The following is a 26,111-nucleotide window of genomic DNA, read 5'->3' as shown; positions in this document are numbered from 1 at the left end:
CCAGGAAGCAGGGGACCCTCTCTTCCCAAGCAGGACAGTAAACACAGAGAGGACGACACCATAGTGAGTCCATGTGCTTTAAGACCAGGGTTCAGTTCTCTAGCCATCACGATCATCTCCATGATCATCTCAGACGTGTCAGACGTCGAGTAGGCTGTGATACGTGAGCCTGATCATTTTCATCAAAAAGGGAACTTGACCAAGTTTGTAAAGAACGTAAGTCTTCATGAGAATCTCTATTTAAAAGAGTTTGGACAGTGTACGGTTGGCCCTCCAGATCTGCAGAGCCAACCTGCCTTAGATGGAAAATATTTGGAAAAAAAACTGTATCTGTACTGAACACACACACAGGTGTTTTCCTTGTCTCAATTCCCTAAGCAACACAGTAAACAACTATATCAGGGTACACTGCATTCACGTTATAAGTCGTCTCGAGGGGATTGAGAGGTGTAGGGTCTATGCAAGCATCAAGCCATTTTACAGGAGACCCTGGAGCATCCGCAGATGTGGGTTATCTGTGGGGGTCTTGGAACCAATCCCACCAAGATGCCGTATTTGATTGAAAACAGTTGAAGTGCTTAGAAAGGTTTTACTTCTTAGGTTTTTAACTTTTCTTTGTTAGATATGTGAAATGATTGAGAGATTCCGAGAAATGAAACTTGTAAATTAATGGCTTTGGCAGATACTGCGGATTATTCACGACTTGTTGGACTTAGAAACTCGTTGAACATCAACTAAAGAGAGGGTGAGAGGATTGTTCTTTTTAGTAGGTTTGTAAGAGACATAGGATCTATAAGTTGACTCTATGTGTTTAAGAAAAACGGATTTACTAATAATTTAACCAAAGACCCTATAACCACCTCTTTTAACAAAAGCCCCTCATAGGGATCGCAGACACCGACGCGCATTATCGATGCCACAGTTGTTGACATGTGACATTCCGTATTCAGGAGGGGTTTCTCTTCCTCCCGGCATCTGGTGTGTTCCCTTCCAATCAGACTGACCCAACCACACACCCAGCACAGACTGACATGTTGACACTTCCTGAGTGAAAGGCAGGTGTAGAGCCACACCCTGTAGATGCTTGGAGGAGCCTCCTAAGACCAATTTGCTCAAATATCTCACTCACAGATGGGACCCACGGATTGGGAGACCGCCCCCTCCAACCTCTTCTTATGCTCCTTCCCCAGGTAAGAAGCCTGTAGTTTTAAAATGAGGGCTCTCTGCCACCTTAGAATCTAAGAAGAATTTCCTGGTCCCCAGCATCTCAGATCACATGTTTGAAGATCAGCATCTCCGCAGCAACAGCTACTTTAGTATACGGCCTGTTTTATGGCACACAGGGTACCTTGTTCCTCACCTCTTTGGTAAAAACCTTCTACAAAAGCTTAATTCCCATATTTTTTTTTTCTGGCAGGATACAGTTTACCTTCTGAGTAGAGTTTGAATAAACGCAAGCTTTATTTATGACAGGTTTTATAATCTAACCTAAAAGAGACATATTTGAGTTCCGGTCGCCACCCTACCATCTATTAGCAGTATGAGCATTTCATAACTTTTCAAAGCCATGGTTTCTTCATTATAAACAGGGACATCAACAGCACATTACCTTAGAAGGGATTATATAAAGTCAAAGCATATAAAGTACCCAAGACACAGTGAATGTGGAATGAATGTTAGGTCATAGCAATATAAAATGAGAGAAAAGGAGTCTTTTGCTCTTTGGACAATTTAAAGATTGTCTAATAAATGAATAAATGGAAAAATACATGAAGGAATGAATGAAGCTTTTTGCTCAAGCTGTTCCTGTTAGTGTTACATAACAGACTGCTGTGCTACTCTCAACCATCAGCCATCTATGCTCTCTGAAGGTAGAAATCCTGTTGTATTTCTGTGTCCCCATAGAGCTCCACCAAGTACTTGGTATGTAATGAGTGTCGGGTGGATAGATGATGTTGGATGATGGATGGAAAGATGGATGGATGGATGGATGGATGGATGGATGGATGGATGGATGAAAAGAACCAACCAAGGAACAAATGCCTTTTGCCACTGCTAGTGGTCTTTTTAAGCATTCATCTGAGTAGCCAGCAGAGGGCGCACGTGCTTTCCAAATGAGCCACATGCAGCTCTCCGCGGATGGGAGGAGGGTGGCAGGACCTTCTAGCAGAACAGCCTGACCCACGTGACCCACGGCATGACCTCATCTAGGTGCAAACAGCAGCAGCCTTAGAGGACCTTACCCTCATAACCCAGTTTAAAAAACAAACAAAAAACATACTTAGGAAGCATTGCAAGCCCACAGTCTCACTGAAAATTCTCAGCCAATGAATTAAAATAGGGAAAGAACAAGTTGGGACCAAGGTCCCTGGGTGGGGGTCCTGGTTTGCTGCTGCACACGTCGTCTATGCCTATTCTACCAAGAATAAAGTCGGATTTTATGGCTCAAGAAGATGGATTCTTAAAAGTAGGAAAAGTTGTCAGGAAAAAAAATTCTAATTTCTAAGAATAAGTAGATCCTACACTCACAAAGTGAACTTTCAGGATTCTCATCTGAGTACTTTTAATGAATGCTCATCATTACAAGACATTTCAGAAGTCCAAAAAAAAATAGAGAAAAAGTGCAATGGAAACCCATATCATAATGTGTCATCATTAGGCTTCAAAGGTGATCAATGTTTTGATCTTATTTCATCTAATTCTTCTCTTGTTTGGGGTGGGGTAGAAAATGGAGTCATTTTATGTGCTTTTTTAAAACAATTAAATCATGTTTTTTTTTTTTTTTTAAAAAAACCAATGTCATATTTTGGTTAAGCATTTTGGATTATATTTCTTTAAATCTTGGGAAAAAAACAACAAGAAGACAGACTACTGGAGGAAATGTTCTCTCTGGTTTGGCTCTCTGTGGATTTCCATGTTCTTTGGAAAATTCCACTGCAGAGATAAGGTCAAAGCACCAAGCGCAGGAAGGATGGCCCCGAGGCTTGGTTCTACCTCATCCCTCCTAGAACTTGGGTGCTCTCTGGCGTGTGCACTTAGGGGGTTAGCAGACAGCACCCGACATGAGGAAAGTCCAGCTCTGCATCACAGGGAGTGACAGTGATAACTTCGTCGCCTGTTATTTTAAAATCTAGCTTTAGTATTGAAAAGGCAGGAAGCAGAAAAGTCCAGACACTGAGGAGGAGGCTTCTTACGCCTACGTGGCTTTCAGCAGTTTCTGGTTCGATTTCCCTGACTCCGTTAGTGTAAAATTCCACTAAAGTCACTGGAGTCGGGCAAGTTTGGAGCAACCCATCAGGCCCTGGGACCAGTGAGAAAAATATTGCAGTTGGGAAAAAATAAGCACAAAGTGGCTGTTTACTCATGTGACAACTTGATGACCCCATTTCTTTTCTATGTAACCACGGAACTCTTCCTTCCTCTAGTCAAGGTGGGGGTGACAGTACGGTCGGGGAGGGAGCAGCAGGACTCTGGGTATGCCCCAGGCTGTGGGTTGCACCTGTAGATAGGCTCAGATGCTGGGTGGTGGCTGTCCTGGTTTGGGCTTATTTATGGTGACAAGCCTGGGTAGGAGCAGGAAGGGGAGGAATGTCCAACGGTCACTCCTGGGTCCCTGTGACTTCCCAGGAGAACTCCTGAACACCCTAGAAGCCCATGGCCTAAAAGAGGCTTCTCCCGCCCACCAACACGCCACCCTGCGTTCATCTCACTGTGCTGGGCCTCGCACTGTGTCCCCCCTCCCGTCTGCCTGTCAAGGTGCAACTGAGCTGGGTGCCCAGGAGAGGGTCTGAATTGTCAGGGGTCCGAGGGCCAGTGGGAACAATCCTGCAGCCATTTTTAAGGTGTCTGTTTTGTTCTCTCTGCTTCTCTCCTAAAGGGGCTGCACATTCTCAACGCTCCCAGAGCAAACTCCAAGGTTAGCTATAAATACATTTGCAATTAATGGCTGGATCCCAGTGATGCACTTGTGAGGACAAACAGTCCTGAAACGAAGTAAAATTTGGTAGTAATCATCATCATCATCATCATCCATCCTTGAAAGAGATCCAATACATCAAGTTTTTCTTCCAAAATAACTCTCAGAATAATTCCATAAAGCGATAGCTGGGGGTCAGGCTGATGCTATCAGAATGTGCAAACCCAGGGGCTTGCAACAACTGGGGTGCCATGGAGGTGCCAGCCCCGGCTCCCTCTGCCACCCTCTCTGGCTGAATACAGACAGCCTGACTTCCCAAGTGTCCCTCCATTCCCGTGTTCATCCTCGGCTCAGGGGAAACAGATGGAGGTGCCTCTCCCTCTGCCGGCAGCCTGGGCTGGGTGCTATGAAGTGGGTGCTGGGAGCAGTAACCCAGGACCAAGGCAGGCATCCATGAGGGCGCTCGAAGGCCAGACTCATGAACGAAAATGTGGGTGGGCAGGGAAGAGAATGTGCCTGGGAGAGTGAGAGAGGACCTTGTGGGAATTTCAGGCTTGGCCTGGAGATGGGGACAGGTAAGTGGCATCTCTCCTTCTAAGTGGCCTGTGGATGTGTCCATGGGCTCCATGAGCATAGGAGGATCTGTTGGAGGCCGTGCAGAGGGGGCGTGTGGGGCCCTGTCTGCCCTGACCTGGAAGCTGAGCGCTGTGGCCAGAGCAGGGAGGACAGAGGCCGGCTTGGGCAGGGGCATCACCTGGATGTTGGAGTCCTGGACCAGGCAGAGCTGCTCCTGGATCTTGTGAAGCTCTTCCTGCTGCCACCGGATGTTGGCCTGGAGGATCCTCGTCCGCTGCTCCAGCTGGTCCTTGATGGTCTGGAACATGCTGAACTGGGCCGAGAACTTCAAGGCGGAGTCAAAAACACAACCGGATCAGAGAGTTACCTGGGCCTGGCAGACAGGTCGAGTCCCTTTCCCATCCCTGGGCCACCCTTCCCGGCATCCAGGGGCCCCGGAGGAAGTCCTTTCTTCTCATCTGTACTCTGTATGTGACACCTCCGCTGGCATTTCTGGGCCCTGTCATTACCCTCCAGGCCTGGGACCTTCCCCCATGCTCACCAGCTGCTGCACAAGTGAACCAGTCACCTGCCATATGCCCCGAGGTGACAGTGGCAGAGGGAGACCCTATACAAGGCCTTCGTGTGTGTTTTGCAAATTCCCCTCTCCCTTCCCTCGGACCCCTGAAGCCCTTCCTGGAGCCGAGGTGGGCTTTAGGAAAACCTTGCAGGTGAGCTCTGCCTGCTGTCACCTGTCCCCACACAGGGTCCTGTCCTGGGAGGAGGTCACAAGATGGGAGGAGGGGTTGATGCTCTCTGGGTGCAACGTCCACTTCTTGAGGCCCATCAGTTTGCTGGGCACAGGTTTCCTTTCCTGTGCCCTCTCCCTCCTCTTCGATCTGACCTGCCTCCTCCCTCCCTTCCTTTTTTGTTTGGAGATGGGCTGGCTTCCCCTCTGCAGCCTGCTGAGCTCGATGGCGCCCCCTGCCTCAGCATCTGGGATACAGGCACAGGCCCTGTGCAAGGCTTCCTTTTCTCTCTCTCTCTCTCTCTCTCTCTCTCTCCTTTCTTTGCTCTATCCTTTGACCTCCCACACATGGGGAGAACTGAGAACAGAGCAGAATGTACCAGAGGATGCAATGACGGAGGCTTCAGATCAGCAAAATGAAAACAGATAGAGCCAATGAAGAGAATCGTGGCAGGTGTGGAGTTTGCTGAGATCCCCGTGCAGGGCCATTGTCCCCACCCCTAGGCAGGCAGACCTGTGAACCCTCCACCACTTCCCCACAAACCCGGGTCGTGCTTGCTGAGGTCACAGGGCTGGGTGGGGGTAGGACCAAGCTGAGAACCGGGGTGGCCAGGCAGGGCTCAGGTTCTCTCCACTCCTGTCCCCAGCCCCCACCTCAATCACAGCGCCCTTGACATCGGACTTCACTTAAACAGAATGTTTGGCTGTTACAGGAGCTTAAAATGCCCAGGCCACCCGCAAAAAACCCCCAGCACTGTGTTGAAGCCCTCAGCTGGATTTAGAAAGAACATTCCGTTGAGCAAGCAAGCAAGCAAGCTGTATCAGCTATTTCATTTTTAAAACAAGACACAAAAGCTTCTACAGTTGGCTCTACAGGAGAGACATTCAGGGCCACCCCTTCCACCTCTAGCAGAGCCGGCTCTTGGTTGCTTAGTTGGCTTGCACCAGGAGTGGCCAGGGGACTGGACAGCGAGTAGGGAGCCAGAGCTAAGGCTAAGAAATGTTTGTTTTTTTTTTTTTTTTTTGCGGTGGGGGGTGGTTTACCAGGGATTGAACTCAAGGTCACTTGACCACTGAGCCACATCCCCAGCCCTATTTTTTATTTTATTTAGAGACAGGGTCTCACTGAGTTGCTTAGCGCCTCGCTTTTTGCTGAGGCTGGCTTTGAACTCTAGATCCTCCTGCCTCAGCCTCCTGAGCCTCTGGGATTACAGGCGTGTGCCACTGTAAGAAATGTTTGTTACCCTAGACTCCCAGTCATTGGTCTCTTGATATCTTCTTGACTGTGTTTTTTTTTTTTTTGCAGTGCTGGGGGTCAAACCCAGGGTCTCGTGCATGCTGGGCACGTGTTCCACCACTGAGCCACACCCCGGGCGGGCTGCGGCCTTTGTGATGAAAGGATCTCCTCTCACTCAGAGACATTTTAGAAACACAGGGTAAGCAAAAGAGCTTTTGGGGAAACCACCAGTTGTCCAGATGATGACTCCCCCAATTTTGGATTTAATTTCCCCCTCCCCTCCCTGAGAGTGATGTCATCAGTGAAGGGAAAAAGAGAAAAACCATAGAATCTCATCATTCCCCCCCGGGGTGAGTCTGAAAATGTCCAGCTGATCCGGAAAGAGACAGTGGGGCGGGCCTCTGTCTCTGCAGATTCAACCAGCCTCAGATGGAAAAGACTCAACAAATGTATGTGCGGAATAGGTGCAGACTAAAATCTGCCTTGTTATTATCCCCTCAACAATATGTTATGACCACTATTTATGCAGTATTCACACTGTGTCAGGATCATGAGTTGTCTAGGGATGATTTACAGTGGTCTAGGGATCATTTACGATGACAATGACATAGGTAGGTTACATGCAGATACTGTGCCATGTTATATGAGGGACTTGAACGTCCATGCATTTTGGTATCGCTGGGGGGTCCTGGGACAAATTTCCCGTGAATGCCGAGAGTGAACCGTGTTAACAAGAACGTCTTAAAGAATGCGGTTCTCATCAAGTACAGTATTCCTAACAGACCAAGAGCAGTCACTATTCAGTAAAGCGAAGTTCGATAAATGAAAGATCAATTCCTGAAGGAGCCTAAGCATACATATGTATTATAAATCCAGATGTTCTTTGACACGAAAGGTCCAGAAGTTTAAGGAATTCTCATCTCATGTGCCTTTGGATTGAAAAAGTTACTGATTTCATACCAAATGTGTCTTGGACATTGAAGAGGAAAAAAAAATCATTCTCTTTTTTGTCCAGAGAATAAATTTTAATTAGTCGACTGGATGAAGAGCTTCTGCATCATTATTCAAGCCCGCCAGCCAGCCAGCCAGCAGCGGAGGCTACCGCGTGTCTTTCTTATTCCAGGAAAGCACCAGCGGCCACTTGTGCGAGGACATGTGTCCTGAATGGTTTTCCTTAGCTGTGACAGATCCGCTCCCTGACAAGTTCAAGGGTTGGCGAGCGGTTGCCTGGGACCCGGCTTGAGCTTGTGGTCAGGGTATGGGAGCAGCTAAGTGCCCCTTAAAGGAACTGAAGTCAGAGCTCTGGGCTCAGCAGAGGCTCCACTCTGCACGACCGGAGCACAACAGATATTTTCATGACTCCCCACCAAAGCACAGGCCCGGGGCCCTCTTCTCTGCTGCCCCTTGATTCTCTGGCAACGTCCTAGTTATCTTTCCAGGGCTAACGGGAATGCCACATCCTCCAGGAAGCCAGCTCAGACTTTCCTAAGCAGACACTTTTCTTACTGACTTTTTAAAATAACCTGCCGGGCGGGCCTGGGTGGTTTCTCCATTTATACCTAGGCCACCTTCTTCATAGTACGAAAAGCAAGGGCTGTGTGACAGTTGTCTCTGTGTCCCTAACACCTTGATTACAGACTGACCCAGATAATAACTGGCTGCATGCTGTTGAAATCAGGAAGGAACTACTCATAATTACTTTAAAAAAAAATGTTAGGCTAGAGTACTGGAACCCACATGCTTTAGATCCTTTCAAAGTTCTTCCTATGACATTTGGCCTAATCCAGACCTTTCCTAGAATATAGCCAATTTGGAGTCATAAAAAAATGAAAGAAATGCACCAGCAACTCAGGAGGCCAACGCAGGAGGATTGCAAGTTCGAGGCCAGCCTTAGCAACTTAGCAAAATCTTGTCTCAGAATAAAAAAAATAAAATAAAAAGGACTGGGGATATAGCTCAGTGGCAAAGCACCCTTGGGTTCAATTCCTAGTATAAAAGAGAGAGAGAGACAGAGGAGAGATTAACAAAGATGGTCACAAGGATGAAAAACAGAGCCGGGGACAGAGAATTAGAGAACGTCTGTGGAGAGGACAAGAATGGCAGATGATGAAGCGTCTAGCTCCACACACCCCCACGCGCACCTCGGGAAGCACATTTTCAGGCCTTGGCTGGTGCCGATGTGTGACAGACACCAACACCAACACACCCACACCGTCACACGGTCTGTCTGGAAGGCGTTCTGCCCTGTTCCAAGCACCAGATTTACCTGTGCCATGGGAGCAGGTGGGCTCTGCAGAATGGTCTGAGGCAGGAGCTGCTGCGTGAGGTCACAGGACGGCGGGGAAGGCAGAGGAGCCTGGTGAGAGAAAAGGGATTGGTTCTTGGATGCTGCTTCTGGGCTGTTCCAGGGGACAGTCCCTTGGTTGGTCGGGTTCTCCAACTTAAAGGATCTGCCGGCCCTAGGTGAACAGCAGGAAGCCAGGGCTTCTAGAAAGCATGGGCGTCTGTCCCCTGGCCACGCTGCTTCCCATACAGGGCATGTCACTTGGGCCAACCCCCTGCTGGTGCAGGGTGCAGATGACCCTGGAGCACTCAGGGTCCATGACGCTCATCTGGGCATGTTCAGCAAGGCCATTGTCACCTACCCCTGTTTAGACCCCGTCCTGGGCTGGGCTGCCTTCTCCCCAGGTGGTCCCTTCTCAGCAGTCTCAGTGGCCCTGGGGGTAGACTTTCACCAGGGGTGGCTTCCTGCTAGGCCCTCTTTCTTTCTGTCTGACTCGAGCACAGCCCACAGCCGGGCAGACACACTGTGCCTGTCTGTAGGCAGGACCTCATCCGGGTGATGGAGATGGGGGCGGTCTCACCGGCCACCTGGAATCTTTAGAGACTCCCAGGAGGTGGACTGAGTCACATCCCTGTCCCCGATCACCCAGGGAACACGGAGAAACGAGAAATGCAAATCCCCATTCCATGGACTGACATGGCTTTTAAAAGAAAAGTAAAAAGGACTCTTCTGAAATCATCCCCAAACTGGGGACTATCAAAAGAAAAGCCCAAATCGAACCATGGCCCAGGGCCGCAGCTGGGGGCAATGACAGCAGGGGGCCTGGCTTTGAGTCCGGGTCCCATGGGATCCCAGGATGCTGGCTTGGGTTCCCCTGACTCTGTCCCGCTACTCAGCTGAGGGGGAGCAGAAGCACACTGAGGTGCCATCAGTGGCATCCTGGGCAGCTCAGGCTCTGGAAGAACAGCAGTGGCAGCTTCCTAGTGCCCAGAGAGGGCTGGAGGGACAGGAAGTGGTCCTGGTCAAGCCCCATGTTGAGAGTAAGCCTCAGCCACGCTGCTCTGGAAGAATGTCAAGGAAGATGGCCCGGTGACTCCATCTCCAAAGTCAGCGAGGGACGGGCAGAAGGTATCCACCCAGCAGCTACCCGGATGTGGCCCCTGAAGTCCCTGGACACTTTTTCCGTGCAGGAGTAGGAGTCATATGTCCCTCTCTATGAGTGAGCTGAAGCTGGGAGCTGTGACCGTTTTGGTCAGGAGGAAGGTCCCTGGGTGACTTCCAAGGTAAGGTCAGGTGGCTGTGTAGCATCTGTGTGGATCTCTAGATGCTGCCTCTTGAAATCCAGCCACCATGTTGGGAGAAGCCCCAGGTGTGGGGAGACCTGAGCCTCAAGGTTGGAGGATCACAGCTGAGCCCAGCCTTCAGCCACCCCAGGCCGAGGGCCAGACTGCCCAGTGTGAGGACCACCTAGGATGGGAATGTGCTAGGCTAGCTGGTGAGACCCCCAACACCCCAGGCAGAGAAGAGCCACCCCACCGCGCCCTTTCTGGATTCCTGACCCCTGATGCCATGAAGCTGGGTGTGGTTTGCTAGATGGCAATTGCTGGCCGGAATACTGTGTGCCGATGACTTTGCATGTGGCTGGTGTGCTTTCTAAGAGGCCATTCGTTCCCTGGCCTTCTGAAAAGGACTGGGTTTACTCACAACAGGCTTCTCCAATATTGTCACCAGCGTGAAGCATGACTCAAAACTGGAGGGTCCTACCCCACCCTCCCAGGTCTGGGGTGTGATCTCAGGCTTTTGAAATTTTGGGTTGGATCTTTAAAAATCCACTTGGATTTTGTATCCTATTGATAGACATCCATGTTGATTGTGTGATAAAAATGGTTCACGTTTAAATGACGTCACTTTGTACCCCCACCCGCCACCCCATACTCTCCATCTCTAAGTAAAACTGATTCCCTGGGGAAATTCAGCCTCTGGCTCTGCAGCGCCTCCACCTGGTAGCGTGCCCCTGTTGAGGCGTCTGGGTCTCACACATACCGGCATCGTGGCTGCCTGGCCGAGCCCGGGCACCAGCAGCTCTTGGGGTAGTGTGGCCGATCTTGGCAAAGCGGTGGTGCTGGCCTCTGCCATCAGCTTGGTCGGAGTGGCTGGAAAGGAGCAAGGCGTTACCTCCCCGACCTACAGACACTCAGCAGCGTCCTTAGCCGCAGAGGGGGACAGTGACCACAGGGTGCACAGAGCTCGGCTGGAGCCTCTGACACAGGCTGCCTCCCACCAAGGCCCGACCTGGGGCGGGTGGAACCCCGACTTCATTCCCAGCACTGGGCCCAGCCGCTGCCAGATCCAACCCCTCACCAGAGGCACTCATGGTAACCAGGGGACCGGATGGGCATGTCCCCTGCTTTGTCTTTGCTGGGTGCTGCAGTGGAGACACCGGAGTGTAGACAGGGGACAGGGAAAAGAAGCCAGGGAGTGTCCACCGCAGGGTACCTTCTGCTTCCAACAAGGCACGGACTGCCCTGGGGTCAACCAGGCCAGGGGCCCTAGGTGGGGCTCTGCCCACCCCCAGACTGGCACTCACAGGCGGGTTCAGACATGGCTGTGTGCGAGGACTTGTGGGAGCTCCTGGAGGACACCGACGGCGAGGGACTGGCGTTCAGGCCCGCGGCGCCCACGTCGAGAGCGTTAAAGTGCTGCTGGGGGTCATGGCTGGAGCCCTTGTCCTGAAACACACGCACAAAGCCCCCGTTCAGCACGGAGGAGATGGCAAGGGATGATGTCCTCAGTTCTGAATACGTGGGACAACACGGAAGCTCTAGAGTCCTGTAGCTGCCTGGGACAACACTGGGGTCAGCAGAGGCACGCGGATGTCATCTAGATGTCACTGAGAGGTGTGGCCCGTCAGCAGCATTGATGACATTTTTTCACCTTTTGTTTTGATTTTTCAGATTTTTCCCAATTGACTGAATTTTAGAAAATGCTTTGCACCCCAAATTTTGTGTTTCTAGAAGCAGACTCTAGAAACAAGGTGGCTGTCAGCACTAGATTGTTAACATAGCGAATGACAAGTGCCTTTGGGCCTTTCCAGGGTACAACCCACGCGGCCACCCACGAGCAGCTCCTCCAGCCTCAGTGACCCGGAAGCAGAGAGCACAGGCCAAGGGCCTGAGGTCTCCTGTCGTTCGGCTTCTGCCCCTTAACTGACCCTGGCTCTCAGGATGCCCCTGCCTCAAACGTCATGAGGAGAAAACAACCGTAGTGTCCAACTCTCTGAAGGACCAACTCCCCACCCTCCATGGCTTAGATGTCATAGATACATGAAAACAGGGGTTATGGTAATTTTCAAGCTCAAGAAGAAAACAGTGAATGATTCCTGTTCCTACCTGGTCATAGAAAGATGGGAATCACCAGCCCCCTCTGAGCCAAGTCAACAGGCTGGCCTGTACCCACACTCTTGCCCATAAAATCTCGTGTGTGGGTCCACGTGGCTGTTCTGTCTTTTGAGTCATGGTTCTGGTAAGAATGCACACTGTGTGTGTGTGTGTGTGTGTGTGTGTATGCGTGTGTGTGTGTGTGTGTGTATGTGTGTGTGTGTGGGTGGGTGGATGGGTGCACAAATGTGTGCTTGCAAGGAGGGCTGGATGGGTTGACATGCCACCTACAGGCCTTTGTGCAGAACAGAACGACAGGATGTGGAGTGTGCTGTGGGAGCAGAGATTGTAAGGCTGTGCTGCTCAGTGATAGGGTCCCCTGCAAGGCTCCACTGAGGGTCCCCGGACCCCAGCTGGATGTGAACTGTGTGTTTCTGCTCAGCAGTGAAATGAGCCCAGGGAGAGAGAGGGAGCACCCTCACTCTGTAGTTCATGGCCATGGCCCTCACCACACCTCCCACCCAAGCACAGGAACTTACATTTTACACATGTGTCAGTCAAGGGCAGATTTGGGGAAAAGGAAAAAAAAAAAAAAAGGTGTATAGAAGAGTTTGAGAAGCATCGTCTTCCAGCTTTGCCTTTCAAAGGGGTTTCCTAGCTCAGCATTCAAGATCATATTTGTGTGTTCATGCATTATGTGCATTGCTAAGAGAAGACATCGTGCTGGGCTTAGGATTCCCAGAGGAATTCGGAGACAAACTTCCACCCGCATGATACACACGCATCACACCTGCTCTTGGGCTGTGATGTGTGATGTGTCCAACACCTGCCTAGTAATGGCTTAGTTCTGTTCCCTGACATGATACGTGATGTGTTATGTCACAGAGCTGGGTGACAAAGACTTCCATAAACACTGGTGTGCAGGTGAGGAGTCACCCAGCACGCACCACCATGGGGCACGCTGGCGGGGGTGGGGGCACAGAGACCCCACCTGCTCTTTGATCTCTCAGGTGATTTCTCTTTCCTCCTGACTCAGTCCCCCAGGGAGGAGGGATGTTTCTGTTGGATCAAGGCAGCGGAAGGGCTGAGCCCTGGCTGCTGCAGAGCCACCAGGGTCACTGGATGGACGCCCAGAGCTGAGCTTCATCAACTCTAAGAGGCACCCCCTACCCTCGTTTTGACACAGCTGAAATTGGGTGTATCCTTCAACGGATGAAAAGAAATCATTATTTCACAAACCGTCTGGGAGCATTTTCTCTTTCTTAGCTGGAGATTTAAAAAAAAAAAAAGTGGCTCTTCCAGTGGACGGTGCCTTAGCCTGGATGATGTACTTCACTCCCTCTTTCTTTCTCTTCCAATGTTTGTGCCTGCTCTGAGGAACAGGGCTCTGGTCTGCTGGCAGACAATCTCCATGTCCCTTTGCATGGTTCAAGAGGGGACCAGAGAGCTCAGGGCGGGGGAAGAAGAAAGGTCATGGGCTTCGTGGAAGGAAATGGCTTTTTCAGAGCAGAGCTCCCTGTGCAGAGCTGGGGCCTCCGTGGATATTGACTAAACCCCCAGGCACAGAAACAGAAGCCCAAGAGAGGGGTTGGCACTGCAGCTCAGCGGCAGAGTGTGCGCTTTGCATGCGTGAGGCCCTGGGTTCGATCCCCAGGGCCCCAAAGAAAAACAAAAGCATGAATGACACTGACCCCTCACAGGTCAGTCCATCCACAGGCACCTCGAGGCCTGGTGGCCACACAATGGCACTTAGGCTAAGTTAGCGACAGTGGCCTTGAATTATTCCACACCCTGAAGGAATGATGGTTTTTACTCCCCGGCTTTTTATTGGTGAGATAAATGCAAAGAGGGCTTATTATAGCCATCTGGGGACAGTGGGCAGCCACCAGCAGTGCCTGATGTCCAGTGGCTGCTTCTAACCCAGCTTGGTGAGTGACAACCTTCGGGTGTCCTGGGGTAGGTGGCTGTCCATGCATCCTCTGGAGAATGAGGACAATAACCACATTCCCTCTCAGGACTACCCCGGGGAGGGAGGCAGGGAATGAGAACATGCCTCAAAACACTTTGAACACCATGGGAGTGTAGCAAGGGTTCCATAAATACGGGTGGCTCTGTCCTTCTCATGACCATTTTAGTAGCCTCTGCCTAGCCCCTCTTCACCCCGCCCACCTGGCAGGATGCGCCTACCTTCATGGCAGAGGGGTGCAAGGCCTCGGGGGGCGGGTCTTCCAAAGCCAGCTCCTGCCTCCTCTCCACCCGGACATCCGCATAACTGCTCAGGAAAGAGAGCAGGACATTCCAGATGACAACTCCCGAACAGGGGTTCTGTTCCTGCCACCCACGCTCAGCAGGGACAGCACCCAGGGCCCCGTCTGTTCCCCTGTGAAGGGCTGAGTTTCCCTCCCTATCGAGTTTCCACTAGAGGGACTTGGATATGATGTCCCAATGCTTCGATGTGCAGGGTGTTTCTATGACTCTCTCCTTCACTCTTCTCCCCCCCCAGGAAACCTTCCAATGCAACTGTCTTTAAGAAGACATTCTCATCTGTGGGGTGCGACTTTGCCTTTCAGTGATGAAAAGCTGTTTTCAAAACCTGTTCCGTCTGGACTGTGGCTACAGAGGGTGACAGGAAACTTTTCTGGTCATGACATTTCTCAAAAAATAAAAAAAAAAGTTTTCTCTCACACAAATACAGAATCCTCCAGACCCAGACCCCAGGCCACCAGAGGCCCATCTAGGGACGCGCTTTTTCAATTTCACAGGTAAACTGGGTCAACGCAGTGATGCCAGAGTGACCCCCCTTGGGTTGTCCCCTCCTGGCAGGCCCGGGAGGGCCTGGGGACGAGACGCCAGCCCTTGGGCCATGGGATGCTTCTCGTCTTATTTCTCCACTTACTCACTTCACTCCCTACGGTCTCTGAATGTTCCTAAGATTTGATGGACTAAAGATGGAGAGGCCGAGCCCACTCTGAAGAACAAGGTGTGGATGATGTCCAGCCTTCCCCGAGCCCTTGGAGACAGACCCAGGCTCAGCGGCAGCGGGGTTCTGGCCACGAAGTCACAAACCCCTGGCTGGTGAAGTCCCCAAGGGTGGACAGGGAATCCAAGAACGATTTTCTCAGCATGAACATAAAATAGGGTGAAATGGGAGGGAGAAAAGCTAGCGTTTCTCTATACGCACGCAGAGGGAGAGGTGGCTGAGTCTGTTTGCCTTCGTCTATCATTATTTCTATTTATGGTGGTCCCTCCAGAGCAGAGGGAATTGGTCCCAAGACCACCTGTGCCTACTAGAATCCACAGACACTCTAGTACCTTCTATAAAGTGACACAGCGTGCACACAACTTACACGTATCCTCCAGCTGTGTTTTAAAGCATCTCTGGGTTACTGACACTTTCTAATGCAATGCAAACACTATGTATACAGCTGGCATACTGTCATGATTAGGGACTGTTGAGAAGAAGAGGAAAAGTCTACATTTCAGTACGGATTGATGATTTCTGGAAGCGTTTCAATCTGTGGTTGGTTGAATCTATGGACGTAGGGTCCAGTGGATATGGAGAGGTGACTATATGACATACAGTCCTTCTACCCTTTCTTTTTTTTTCTCAAAATCTTCTTTTCTAAACCAGTTTAAAACTGATTTATGTTCCTAACATTTCTGGAGTGGCGTGGCGGGAAGGAGACTTCCCTCCTCCAACCCTGGGAGTCGGGACCCCACCCAGGATGCATCTGCAACAAGGCGGGGGGATGGGTTGTCTTTTTTGGTGCCCTGGGTTGAGGGCTCCCTGAGGTCACCAGACACCCGCAGGGGACCTTCTCCCACTGTCAGCCTGGCTGTTCTCTGAACGCTGCCTCGGTTGCCAGCAGGGGTTTCTAGAACATTAAAAATAAAGGGAGTCTGTGTTTGAGTTATTTAGAGGCAACGTTTTAATTTTCTTCTCAAATCAGCGACACGGGAAGGCTGGGGGATGGAGAGAGACGAGGGGAAAATATGTAAGTAGGTCAGTGAAGCAGGAACTTACTAAGTAATATCCTGGCAGCCTAAAAGAGTTCATGAGGCTTGCGCAGGGGCCTGGAGGAAACTCAGAAGTCTCTGTAGTGGGAGGTGAGGGCGGCGAGGCTACCTGGGAGGTGCTAAGCTCTGGGACTTGTCCTGTTCACTGCAAGTGACAGCCACCTTGACCTTCAGACACAGGGAGTCCCTGAGGGGCTGCTGATCTGCACCAGTCATCACGGACCCCGGGGCACCCTTCCCAGGCACGGCAGGGACAAGCCCAGACCCGCCACCGCATAGTACCTGACCACCGAGTGCGTGCACACGATGAATTCGGGTTTGGAATTCCACTGGTGGTAGGTGATGTAGTAGTGGGTCTGCAGCCAAATCCACTGCTGACCTTTGGTCAGAAACCGGTAGCAGCACGATTTCCCTTTGCCAAACTGCATCACTGGGAGTAGAAAACGGATTCTGCATGTAACACACATTAACGTGAAAGCAATCTTTCCCCCGGGAGTGACGACTCAAATCCACATGACAAAAGATCATACCCGGCATTGCCGATTTCCCTGGCTGCACCGTACAATAAGTGACTCTCAGGACAATGGTAGACTCTGATACTATTTTTTCCTCCAGGGTGCCTGGATCATACCCAGGGCCTTGCACATGCTGGGCAAGGGTTCTACCACTGGGTCACACCTCCTGCTAACTCTCAGGCAATCTTAAATAATAGAAGAGGGATCCACGTACTTTTTCCAGATGCTCAAAAGCTTAAGAGAGATTTTCAAATAAGGGCAGAGGTGGACAGATTGTTAAACTGGAAGTTTAATTAAAAGGAGGCCCTGGTTTTCTTGGGGCTCATCTCCCCGCTGCAGGTGGAGCCGGTTTTGAAGCTGCGGGAGCCGAGCAGAGGAGGGAGCATCCAGACCCTGAGGGCCCTGGACACAAACCAGACCTGACGGCCAGCAACTGCTGGATGGAGTCTGTGGCTGCCAGACAGCAGTTCAGACGGACTCTACACAGTTCTAGAATCAAGAGGGTCTGGTATGGGTGTCTCCACCCCAGGCCGTCCCCTGCAGCCACAGAGATGCCTGGAGCCCCTTTTGGTCATGTTTGTGGGAGGTCCCTTTGGGGGTGTCCAAAACACAATGGATGCTGCTGGTTTCTAATCTGTGCCAGGTAGAAGAAAGGGAGGTGGCTCAGAGGAAGAAGAACAATTTCGGTTTTATTGCCACGGGGCCTGGAATTTAGCATCTCTTAATACCAACGGTTAAGAAGAATCTTACCTAGGAAACAAAAGCTACAGACGAAGCCACTGACTTGGTGAATATGAGAGAAGCCAGCAGGGGGGGCCATGGGCTCCACAGAGAAGAACCTCTTGCTCAGGCCAGGTAGGTGACTCTTCCCTTGGCCTTTTCTCCGTTACAAGAGCCAAAAGCAGTCAGAGGTTTAAAGCAGCTCTGCTTCTCAAATTTGAATGTTTGCACAATTATCTGGGGATTTTGTGAAAGTGGATATTGTGACTCTTCAGGCCAGGGGGCAGGAGGCTGAGACACTACATGTCTAGCGCACATTACCATGTAGCTTGACCGGGGACCACACTTTGAGGAGCGTGGGGTTAAATTTTTAAAGAGGAGAGGCCGGGTGCAGTGGTGCATGCCTGTAATCCCAACGGCTCAGGAGGCTGAGACAGGAGGCTGGCAAGTTCAAAGCCAGCCTCAGCCAAAGCGAGGCACTCAGCAACTCAGTGAGACCCTGTCTCTAAATAAAATACAAAATAAGGGCTGGGGATGTGGCGCAGTGGTCGAGTGCCCCTGAGTTCAATCCCCAGTACCAAAAAAAAAAAAAAAATTAAAAATGAGCCTTAAATAATAATTCCTTCTCCCCCCACCATTTCTCTTCTTAAAAAGTGGCTAAGGCTAGTTTCAAGCTTGAGCTCCTCCTGCATTATCCACCTTAGTCACTGGGATCATAGATGTGTATCGCCATACCTGGCTTTTCTTTTTAATATTTATTTTTCAGTTGTAGTTGGACACAATACCTTTATTTTATTTATTTACTTTTATGTGGTGCTGAGGATCGAACCCAGGGCCTCGCACGTGCTAGGCGAGCACTCTACCGCTGAGCCATAACCCCAGCCCTCAAGTGTTTAATTTTCGATTCCTCTTTTGAAGTGAGAACTGATCAAGCTGGTGAGCCTAGCTCTCCCACCTCAGGAGCCCTGCCCCACACGTGTGTGCCAGCGTAGTCCCCTCTTCCGTGGCAGAGGGAATTCCTGTGGTATCCTCTGTTACCTGTGACAGGTATCCTGTGATGGGAGGGGCTCTGCAGGAGGACACAGGGAATCCCTGGACCTCCTCCAGCTGTGGGGTGGGGGGGGTCCCCCTGAGCTCCAGCGCCCTGGGCACATCCCCTTCTATGCAACATTCACAGTCTACAACGTCCCACCGTTCCGTTCCTGGCTTTCCCAGCAGACCTCACCCTGCAGACGATGCTGAAATGTGCATTAGCATCTCTTAATGCAAATGGTTAAGACAGCTCTTACCTAGAAAACCCAAGTCACCCCAGGAGACGCTGACTTAGGGTGATATCTGAAGAGGACAGGTCAGCATTGCCTGGAGTTGGAGACCCACACCACTAACTGCCGACTAAAGACTAATCCATCTAGGTGGACTCCTCCATACCCCTAGCTCACTGCAGAGGAAACCAAGTCCCTGGCTTCCAAGAAGCCAGGTGACAAGCAGACTACAGAGCCCTGCGGTCCGGTCACCAAGGATCAAGTATGACGCGCCTGTGGTCAGTCTGGGCGAGGGGTACTCACAGTGTTGGTGGCACCTGGCCAGGAGCTCCAGGTCGTCGATGTGGTAGTAGTCATAGCCTGAGGTGCCCAGCACTTCAAAGGGCAGGTATCCTATGATGGGAGGGGCTCTGCAGGAGGGCACAGGGAATTCCCCATCAGAAGGACACCACACCGGCCACGCCAGTCAACACCAGCCATTCGACACTCGGGGTACGGTTTGCACATTTAGTATCCACAGGGGCCTCGTTTCTCAAGAACCAGGGGAAGAAAATAGCATTGCACTGGTCAGCACCCGTTTTGCAAAATTATTTCGGTATTTAGACACTCCATTTCCTTGGCATCCTCTGGCCCAAATAATCATTAAATGTATCAGCTATTGACTCATTAAAAACAGCTATAGATGGGGCCAGCTCCATTGTATAATGAAAAACGAAAGGGCAGGGAAGTGAGATTTCTTGTTCTGAAACGGTGAATAATGTTACAAAGGAAAGAGAAAAACTGGACTCAAGGATCAAAGGGGTGTTGGAAGTGATCAGAAGAGAGGGCTCATTGCACATCTGCTTGTCTTCCTAGAAGCAGGAAGGGGGGTCATCCCACAGATGCCCCAGGGTTGAGGCTTCAACCTCTGCATGAAGGGGAAGCAGGTACAGAAGGGGAAGCCCTTCCCTTGGCTGGGAACCACGTTTCCTGGAGCCAGCGAGTCTTTCTTCAAAGGATCAGGCTGGACTTGTGTCTCCCCAGGAGAACCTGGCTCATGTGAACACCACTTGAAAAGGACCCAATCCAAACACGTTTCCCTGTTCACAAACCTGTGATCCAGAAATAAAAATTTCCATTCCAAGCTATGCCTTGAAGTGAATTCCTCCAAAGGTTCATCAACTATGCACATTTCCTGTATTGGAAGAGGGGTGGGGAGGGGGGAAGAAAAGAAAAGAATGTTGCTGGGGTGCCAGATGCTCACCCTAGGTTTGCTGCAGAGAAATGCATGATGGGTAACAGAAGTGAAGATCCTCACCAGCCAGCCTCCAAGTCGGGTTGGCCTGAAACTCGTCCTCTGTAGCTAATTTCGGTATTAGCTGATACTAAATTTATTTCACAAGCTGGGGAAAAATACCTAGGAGCCAAAATGTCACACCACTCCCTTCCTATTATCTGCAAGTGTGGTAAACATGTGGGAAATGGCTTTGCATCTGAATTTGAATTACTAATTTAGCTCAACATTCGTTCCAGAGAGTGCTACCAATCTTTGGTGAGAGAATACAGAAAAAAGCCCTCAATTTTGTGACTCTCCATTCTCTCCCCTGCCTGCCCTGGGCCGTGGTGTTCACGGTGACCAGGAAGGTGGGGAGGTGGGCGGGGCCATGGGGCAGCATCTTTGTGGGCTGAATGGCAAGTGACGGCTGCCATCAAACAAAATGCCTGGCAGGAACCCCAGGGAGGGCCTGGGACAGGGCTAGGGTGGCAGGGGCGGAGGCTAGACGTTCTAAACTTGTAGATGTTTCAAAGCAGCACCTAGAAATTTAGAATGCGGTGACTCCATGGCAATTTGATTCTCTCCCATAAAGATAACGAATGAGATAGAACCAGACGCGACTCAGTGGAAACCGGACTTGCCTTTAAGAACTGCGGTGTTGCCAGGCGGACAGTGGCGATGAAGCAGACCTCCTTCCCCAGTGACACGCGGCAAGGTCTTGACAGGGCGTTGTCAAAGCCATTACAGGAGGGGCTAGGCACTGTGTAGGGGGTGGAGAGTGGGGACACACAATTAGTCTTGTCTGGTGACAGCTGTCAAATCCCACCTGGCACTTACCATAAACTTAGAGTCACTTCCTCGGGCTGTGTGTGTGTGGCTTCACGCATTTCATCCACACAAAATCCTCTGAGGTAGGTAGGTACTCCTGTTATCCCCACGGCATAGATGAGGAAACCGAGGCACTTGCTCAAAGCCAAACAGCTTACTAGAAGCAGCTGGGAGTGAGTCCTGCTGGTAACCACTGCCCACCCCCAACCTGCTGCCCTATAACCTTGCACTTTGTGTGTTGGGGAAGACCTTCGGCAACACGAGGGACAGCTTCATTCTGCAGCAAGCGTCTGGATGCTCCCCCTGGCTGCTGTGTGAAGGGTGAGATCATAGTCAGAGGATGCTCCAGATATGGATGGTCCTGGGGAGATTAGTGGTGTCTTGGATGCATGGACACCCCTTCCCTGTCCTGGCACTGGCCATTCAAGAGCTTCTGCCCTCAAACTCATGCTTGGCTTATCTTTTTAAATTGCTTATTTCAGGTATTTTGTTATAGTAATGGAAACCTGGCTCATCCCAGACGTACACGCAAAGCGCCCATGACAAATTTCTAATTCTGTAGCATTGTACAGGCAACAAAATCTGTTCCCATGTGTCCTGTGATTTATTCTCACAAGTCTGGAAAAGTATTACTGCCCTCATTTTAGAAATTGAGGCCCAGAAAGGATCTATTAATTAATGAAGTGGAAAGAATGAAGCAGGGACACTACCCCCATCTCCAGACTCCAAGTCTGGGGTCTCCCAGGAAAGAGAGGGGATGCTTCTAGGCTCATGTCCACAATAGTCCTGGAACTGCGTGCCCAGGGTCCCCTGGGAGACACCACGTAGCGTCCCTGGGATCCTCCAACCCCCACTCTCAGGGGGATTGTGGAAAACTGATGGGTCTTTGGGCCAGAAAGATTCTTCTGTCTTTAGGTGGAGTTTGCTGGTTGGGGACAAGATCCTTGTTAAATAGGAGAAAGGCCGACTTGGCACACACGGGGAATTCTCAGATTCACTGTGCACCTGGTTCCCCTGGTAACTCTGGCATGGCTGCCTGGGCCCCTCTCAAATCAGCTCATTCAGAAACTCTGGGGGTGAAGCCCAGGTATGGATACACTCAAAAGTTCCACAAGTTTCTGCAGACAGGATTGAGGATCCCTAGAGCCAAGAGTCTGCACTCTCTTTACTTCTTAAAATGTGATGGGTTACAGTTAGCCCTCCATAACCAAGGGTTCCGGATCTGCCGATTCAACCATCTGTAGATGGAAAATATTTGAAAAAAAAAAAAAAGAGTTGTGTGTGTATGGCTGATGTATAGATTTCCTTCTTGTCATTTCCTAAACAATACAGCATGCAAGTATTTATACAGGTGACTTTCAGTATAAAGTGGATATGTATAAAGGTGGTATGCAAATACTAGGTCATTTTCTACAAGGGACTTGGTCATCTTTGGATTGAGTATCTTTGGGGAGGTCTTGGAATCAATGCTCCATAGATTCTGAGGGACGAATGTACAACCTGAATGTTCTAAACTTGCAGATTTAAACCTCATTATGCTTCCCAACTTAAGAACAGATAGAATATCAGAAAAAAATGCATTATAAAATGAAATCTACAAAATTTTCTTTGAGATTCAGCTTTCCCGTTTTTTTCTATTTTATATATACATATGTCTCGAAATGATTTTATCCCGTATCACATGGCCTTCCGACGGCTCACACGAATAAATTCATTTTATCTAAACATAGTCTCTGAGTTCATTCACATCAATACTAATAAACGTTTCCAAACAGGGATATAAAGTGGGAAAAATAAAAAATAGTGGCCTCTCGTGAGTTTGACATCTGTCACTAGTTGGCTGAGGCTGGGGCGGATTCATTTGTAGGGCAAGCCAAGAAATGTATCCAGGGGAACGGAAACAACTCCACATAAAGGAAGGGTTCGCAGATGTGAACATCTGTGTAATGAAAGAGAGACATCTAAAAATTTCCCAGATGTGAAATACTCTCCGCTTGGATCTAAGAGACATCACCCAGCCAGATAATGACCTCATAAAATCCTCCTGACTCTTTCAGAATATCCAGACCTTCCAAGCAAGCTTCCGAGGACTTCCCAGGAATTTAAGAGGATGATGGCTCCTTCACCTGTGGCTCCATGATGCATCTTGATGGGCCCATCTTTGGTCTATTATCCCAGGGCTCTGTCAGTAAGGGTTTTCCTTCGGATTTGCTTTGAAGAGGAGAGAAGGACAGAGAAAGATCTTGGAACAGGAACGTGGGCCCAAGACCTGCTGCGTCCTGTTCCGTCTTCAGGGGGCCCAGACTCAGGCCCTGGTCATGCAGTGGACACTGTGCAGAGCTACAGTTGACCCGGCTGCCGCTCATGTGGTTTATCTGCTCTTTCATGACTTCAAAGGCTTTCAGGATAAAAATGCACTCCTAAAAGGGAAGTTCCGTTATTGCTTGTGGCCTGCGCTTGATCATCTAGATACTTTACAGATGGGACCAGAACTGGGCAACTTTATTTTTTCCCAAACAAGTGTTTTCCCCACCCGGAATCGTAAATGTCCCAGGGCTTGATTCAGGGCGATATTAACTCAAGGATGAATGTTCTAACAGAGGCCAAGGGAAAAACCTTAGGGGAAAACCAAGGAGAGGAAGCTACTCTAAACATGTCACCAGTTGAGTTTAAAATGACTTTTTACTCCCAGCATGAGCCTTCTGGCAGGTTCCAGAGTCAACCGAGGAGCCCGCTGCTCCCTGGGACTTCACAGTCCTATTTAGCACTCAGGATAACTCTCGGGCACTTTCTATCCCAAGGTGGTTTAAAGCCATTAATTAAGAATTCAATTAGTTGTTCAATTTAAGTAATAGAAAAACTGTCTCTAATTACAACTGGCTTTTCCCAAGCCTCTCCGGAGGATCAACCACTAAATATAGGTGCAGCCCTGCTTTCTCAGATCTCTGACTACTCATGATAGAAAAGTGATTCTTTCTGGCTATTTTCTTCCCTCTAGAGTCTTCTTACTCAAACTGATCTTACTTTTGCCCCCAAAGCTAAATAGATAGCTTCCCCCAAGGTAGAGCTGATCTTGCTGTCTTCTCCAGTCTGAGCAGGTGTCTTGCATACAGCGGGTGCTCAAGGTGTGCTTATGGGGTGAGACTTTCACGAGAGGACTTTCCATCTTGCATCCAGCTGAGGAAGAAACCTTTGGATCCTTGCCAGGACTTAGTGCATGGACCTTGGGATCCAAAAGATGGCTCCTCCCATAGCATGAGCTGGGGCTGTGGAAGGTGTCTGCAGAGCACTGGTTCTGGGCCCCCCTGGCCCTCAGGCTAGCTCACTGCCCTATTGAGGCACAGACACTGGCCAGAAGGGGGCCTGGACAGGACAGCTGCTGGGAATTCCATACAGTAATCACCACTCTGGTGGAAAATCCCCAAGTGCCTCCTGTGTTCCTGCTGGGAGGGACCCCCATGTGCTGATTTGAGGTCTTCGTGTTAAACTGATCCACAGATTAGCAAGTCTGGAACCATCCATGACAGCCTCCAATTTCAGACACCCTGGAAGAGTTTTGCCTTAGGTTGATGCCCTTGAGAGCCCCAAAATAAGAGTCCCAGGTTCTCCAGAGACTCAGAATGACTAACGTCTGTTTCGTTTGGATGCACCCTAGGTTGGGTTCCAAGTCTGTCCCGTGACAAAGGTGAGCTCCCAAGTTTGTCCCGATATCCGCAGAGATATCGGCAGGAAGACTGTACGTATTGAGATTTTTTTTTTTTTTCCAAAAGAATTTAGGAAAGAGTGAGGAGGAAGCGGAGATGATGATCGTGAACATTAGTTAACAGCAAAGGAACAGAAAGAAATGGACAAAGACGGTTGTCCCCGTTCCCCCGAGTTATGGGGTCAGTCCTCAGAACGACCTGGTAACGTCTCCAGGGATGGCCTGCTTAGAATAAAATAGTTGCAGTGGCTAGAGGAAAACACAGTAGTCCACAGGGGAAGGCACAGAGAGCTTCCTCAGTCTTCGGGGAACCAATATCCAACAAAGCCGATCGGTCCCTGGGAAGACCTGCAGTAATCAATGGATTTTGCTCAAGGAAGGAAAAAAAAAGTTCCTAAATCCCAAACTGTGCTAAACACATTTTGGACGATTGTTTTGGACTTTTGAAGGAAAATCACTTTCTGTACATTCATGAGAAATCATCTCCCACTAACCAAGTGCTAATTTCAGACTCTTCGTTTTTCTCTCTGCAGGTGTTTTGCTCAATGTCCTCTGAAGAGCCAGGTATGGGGGTCCTCACGGGGGCAGCAGCAGAGTGGCCCTGCCCACTTCTTGTCCTGGGCACTGCCTTCCTTGCCGGGTAATGCTTGGCTCGACTTTCCTTTCTGCTCATTCTGAGCAAGAGGAACGTGGGAGAAGGTGAGATCCATACCTAGAAGCTGGAGGTCTCCAATTCGAGGGGTTAAAAAAAAAATTTAAAGGGAGACTGTATGTCTTAACGAATTCCTCTTTTCCCTGGTGTTCATGGACTAAAATGAGTATTTTTAGGGGCCTGAGATTTAGAATGTCATTTCTAAGATACCCACTAGACGGTTGGTGTGGACAGGGACATGTTGTTTGTGTGGCCAGGAAAGTGGGCTTCCTCACAGGCCTTCGTTCCTGTGGTCCAAATGGATAGCTTGTCACATCTTTGTCACATGATGAGACGACTGGCACTAAGGCAAGCAGAAAGATGTGGTGGATAAATGTGCGGCCATTCCCCGTGGCTTCATTTTTAACATGGACCTTCTATGTCCCCGAGGGATGATGCTCTTGGGTGACAACTTGTTCTCTATCAGGATCTCCTCTCCTCGGCTGCTGAATGTGACAGCAGTGACCACTGCTGGGGAAGGACTTGAGGCTGCTTTGCTGGGTGGAGGGAACAACTCTGCTTCCTTCTCTGAGGCACCCGTGATGGACAGGTCCACACTCCATCTCTGAAGCTGTCCAAGGTCCCATCTCCATTCCCAGGGAGACCTGGTGGGCCTGCCCCTCCATCCCTCAGCTGAGACATCTCCATTAGTTCAATTCAGGGGGAAAAACAAAACACAAAAACAACCCTCTCCAAGCCCTAAAATGAGGCAGCCTCCGGAAACTTCAGGGAACACACGGATCCGTGTGTTGTCAGCTGAAACGTCCCCACTTATGCCATCTTTCCAATCTGGCGGTGTGGCTAGAGGCGAGTAGGTGAAATGAGGGCAGGGAAACTTTTATCCTCTGGTGTGCGGTTTCTGGAAAGCCCAGAGTGGAATGTTTGCTGAGGGTGACCTATTTGGAACCACACCAGCGACTTTTGAAACACGGCATTCTGGATCTCAGTCAGACGCCCATTTAGATCCCAGTCCGGGGGAGGAGCCAGGGTGCAGAGAAAGGCC

General features: G+C 50.1%; 1 protein-coding gene across 1 annotated transcript in view; it reads right to left on the bottom strand.

Annotated features, from left to right (window-relative positions):
- The window catches only part of Npas2 (neuronal PAS domain protein 2), a 62,116-nt gene that overhangs the window by 8,193 nt on the left and 27,812 nt on the right, over positions 1–26,111 (bottom strand). Inside the window, exons 7-15 of the mRNA XM_077792046.1 lie at positions 20,528–20,646; positions 19,723–19,805; positions 18,935–19,041; positions 16,417–16,564; positions 14,305–14,389; positions 11,328–11,469; positions 10,784–10,893; positions 8,723–8,812; positions 4,671–4,817 (exon numbers count right to left, since the gene is read on the bottom strand). Of these exons, the coding sequence (XP_077648172.1) occupies positions 4,671–4,817; positions 8,723–8,812; positions 10,784–10,893; positions 11,328–11,469; positions 14,305–14,389; positions 16,417–16,564; positions 18,935–19,041; positions 19,723–19,805; positions 20,528–20,646 (1,031 nt within the window). The remainder of the gene's footprint in view (positions 1–4,670; positions 4,818–8,722; positions 8,813–10,783; positions 10,894–11,327; positions 11,470–14,304; positions 14,390–16,416; positions 16,565–18,934; positions 19,042–19,722; positions 19,806–20,527; positions 20,647–26,111) is intronic.

This window comes from Urocitellus parryii, chromosome 12, assembly GCF_045843805.1.
Source record: "Urocitellus parryii isolate mUroPar1 chromosome 12, mUroPar1.hap1, whole genome shotgun sequence".
Taxonomy (NCBI): Eukaryota; Metazoa; Chordata; class Mammalia; order Rodentia; family Sciuridae; genus Urocitellus; species Urocitellus parryii.
This window is presented reverse-complemented; position numbering and strand designations above follow the sequence as displayed.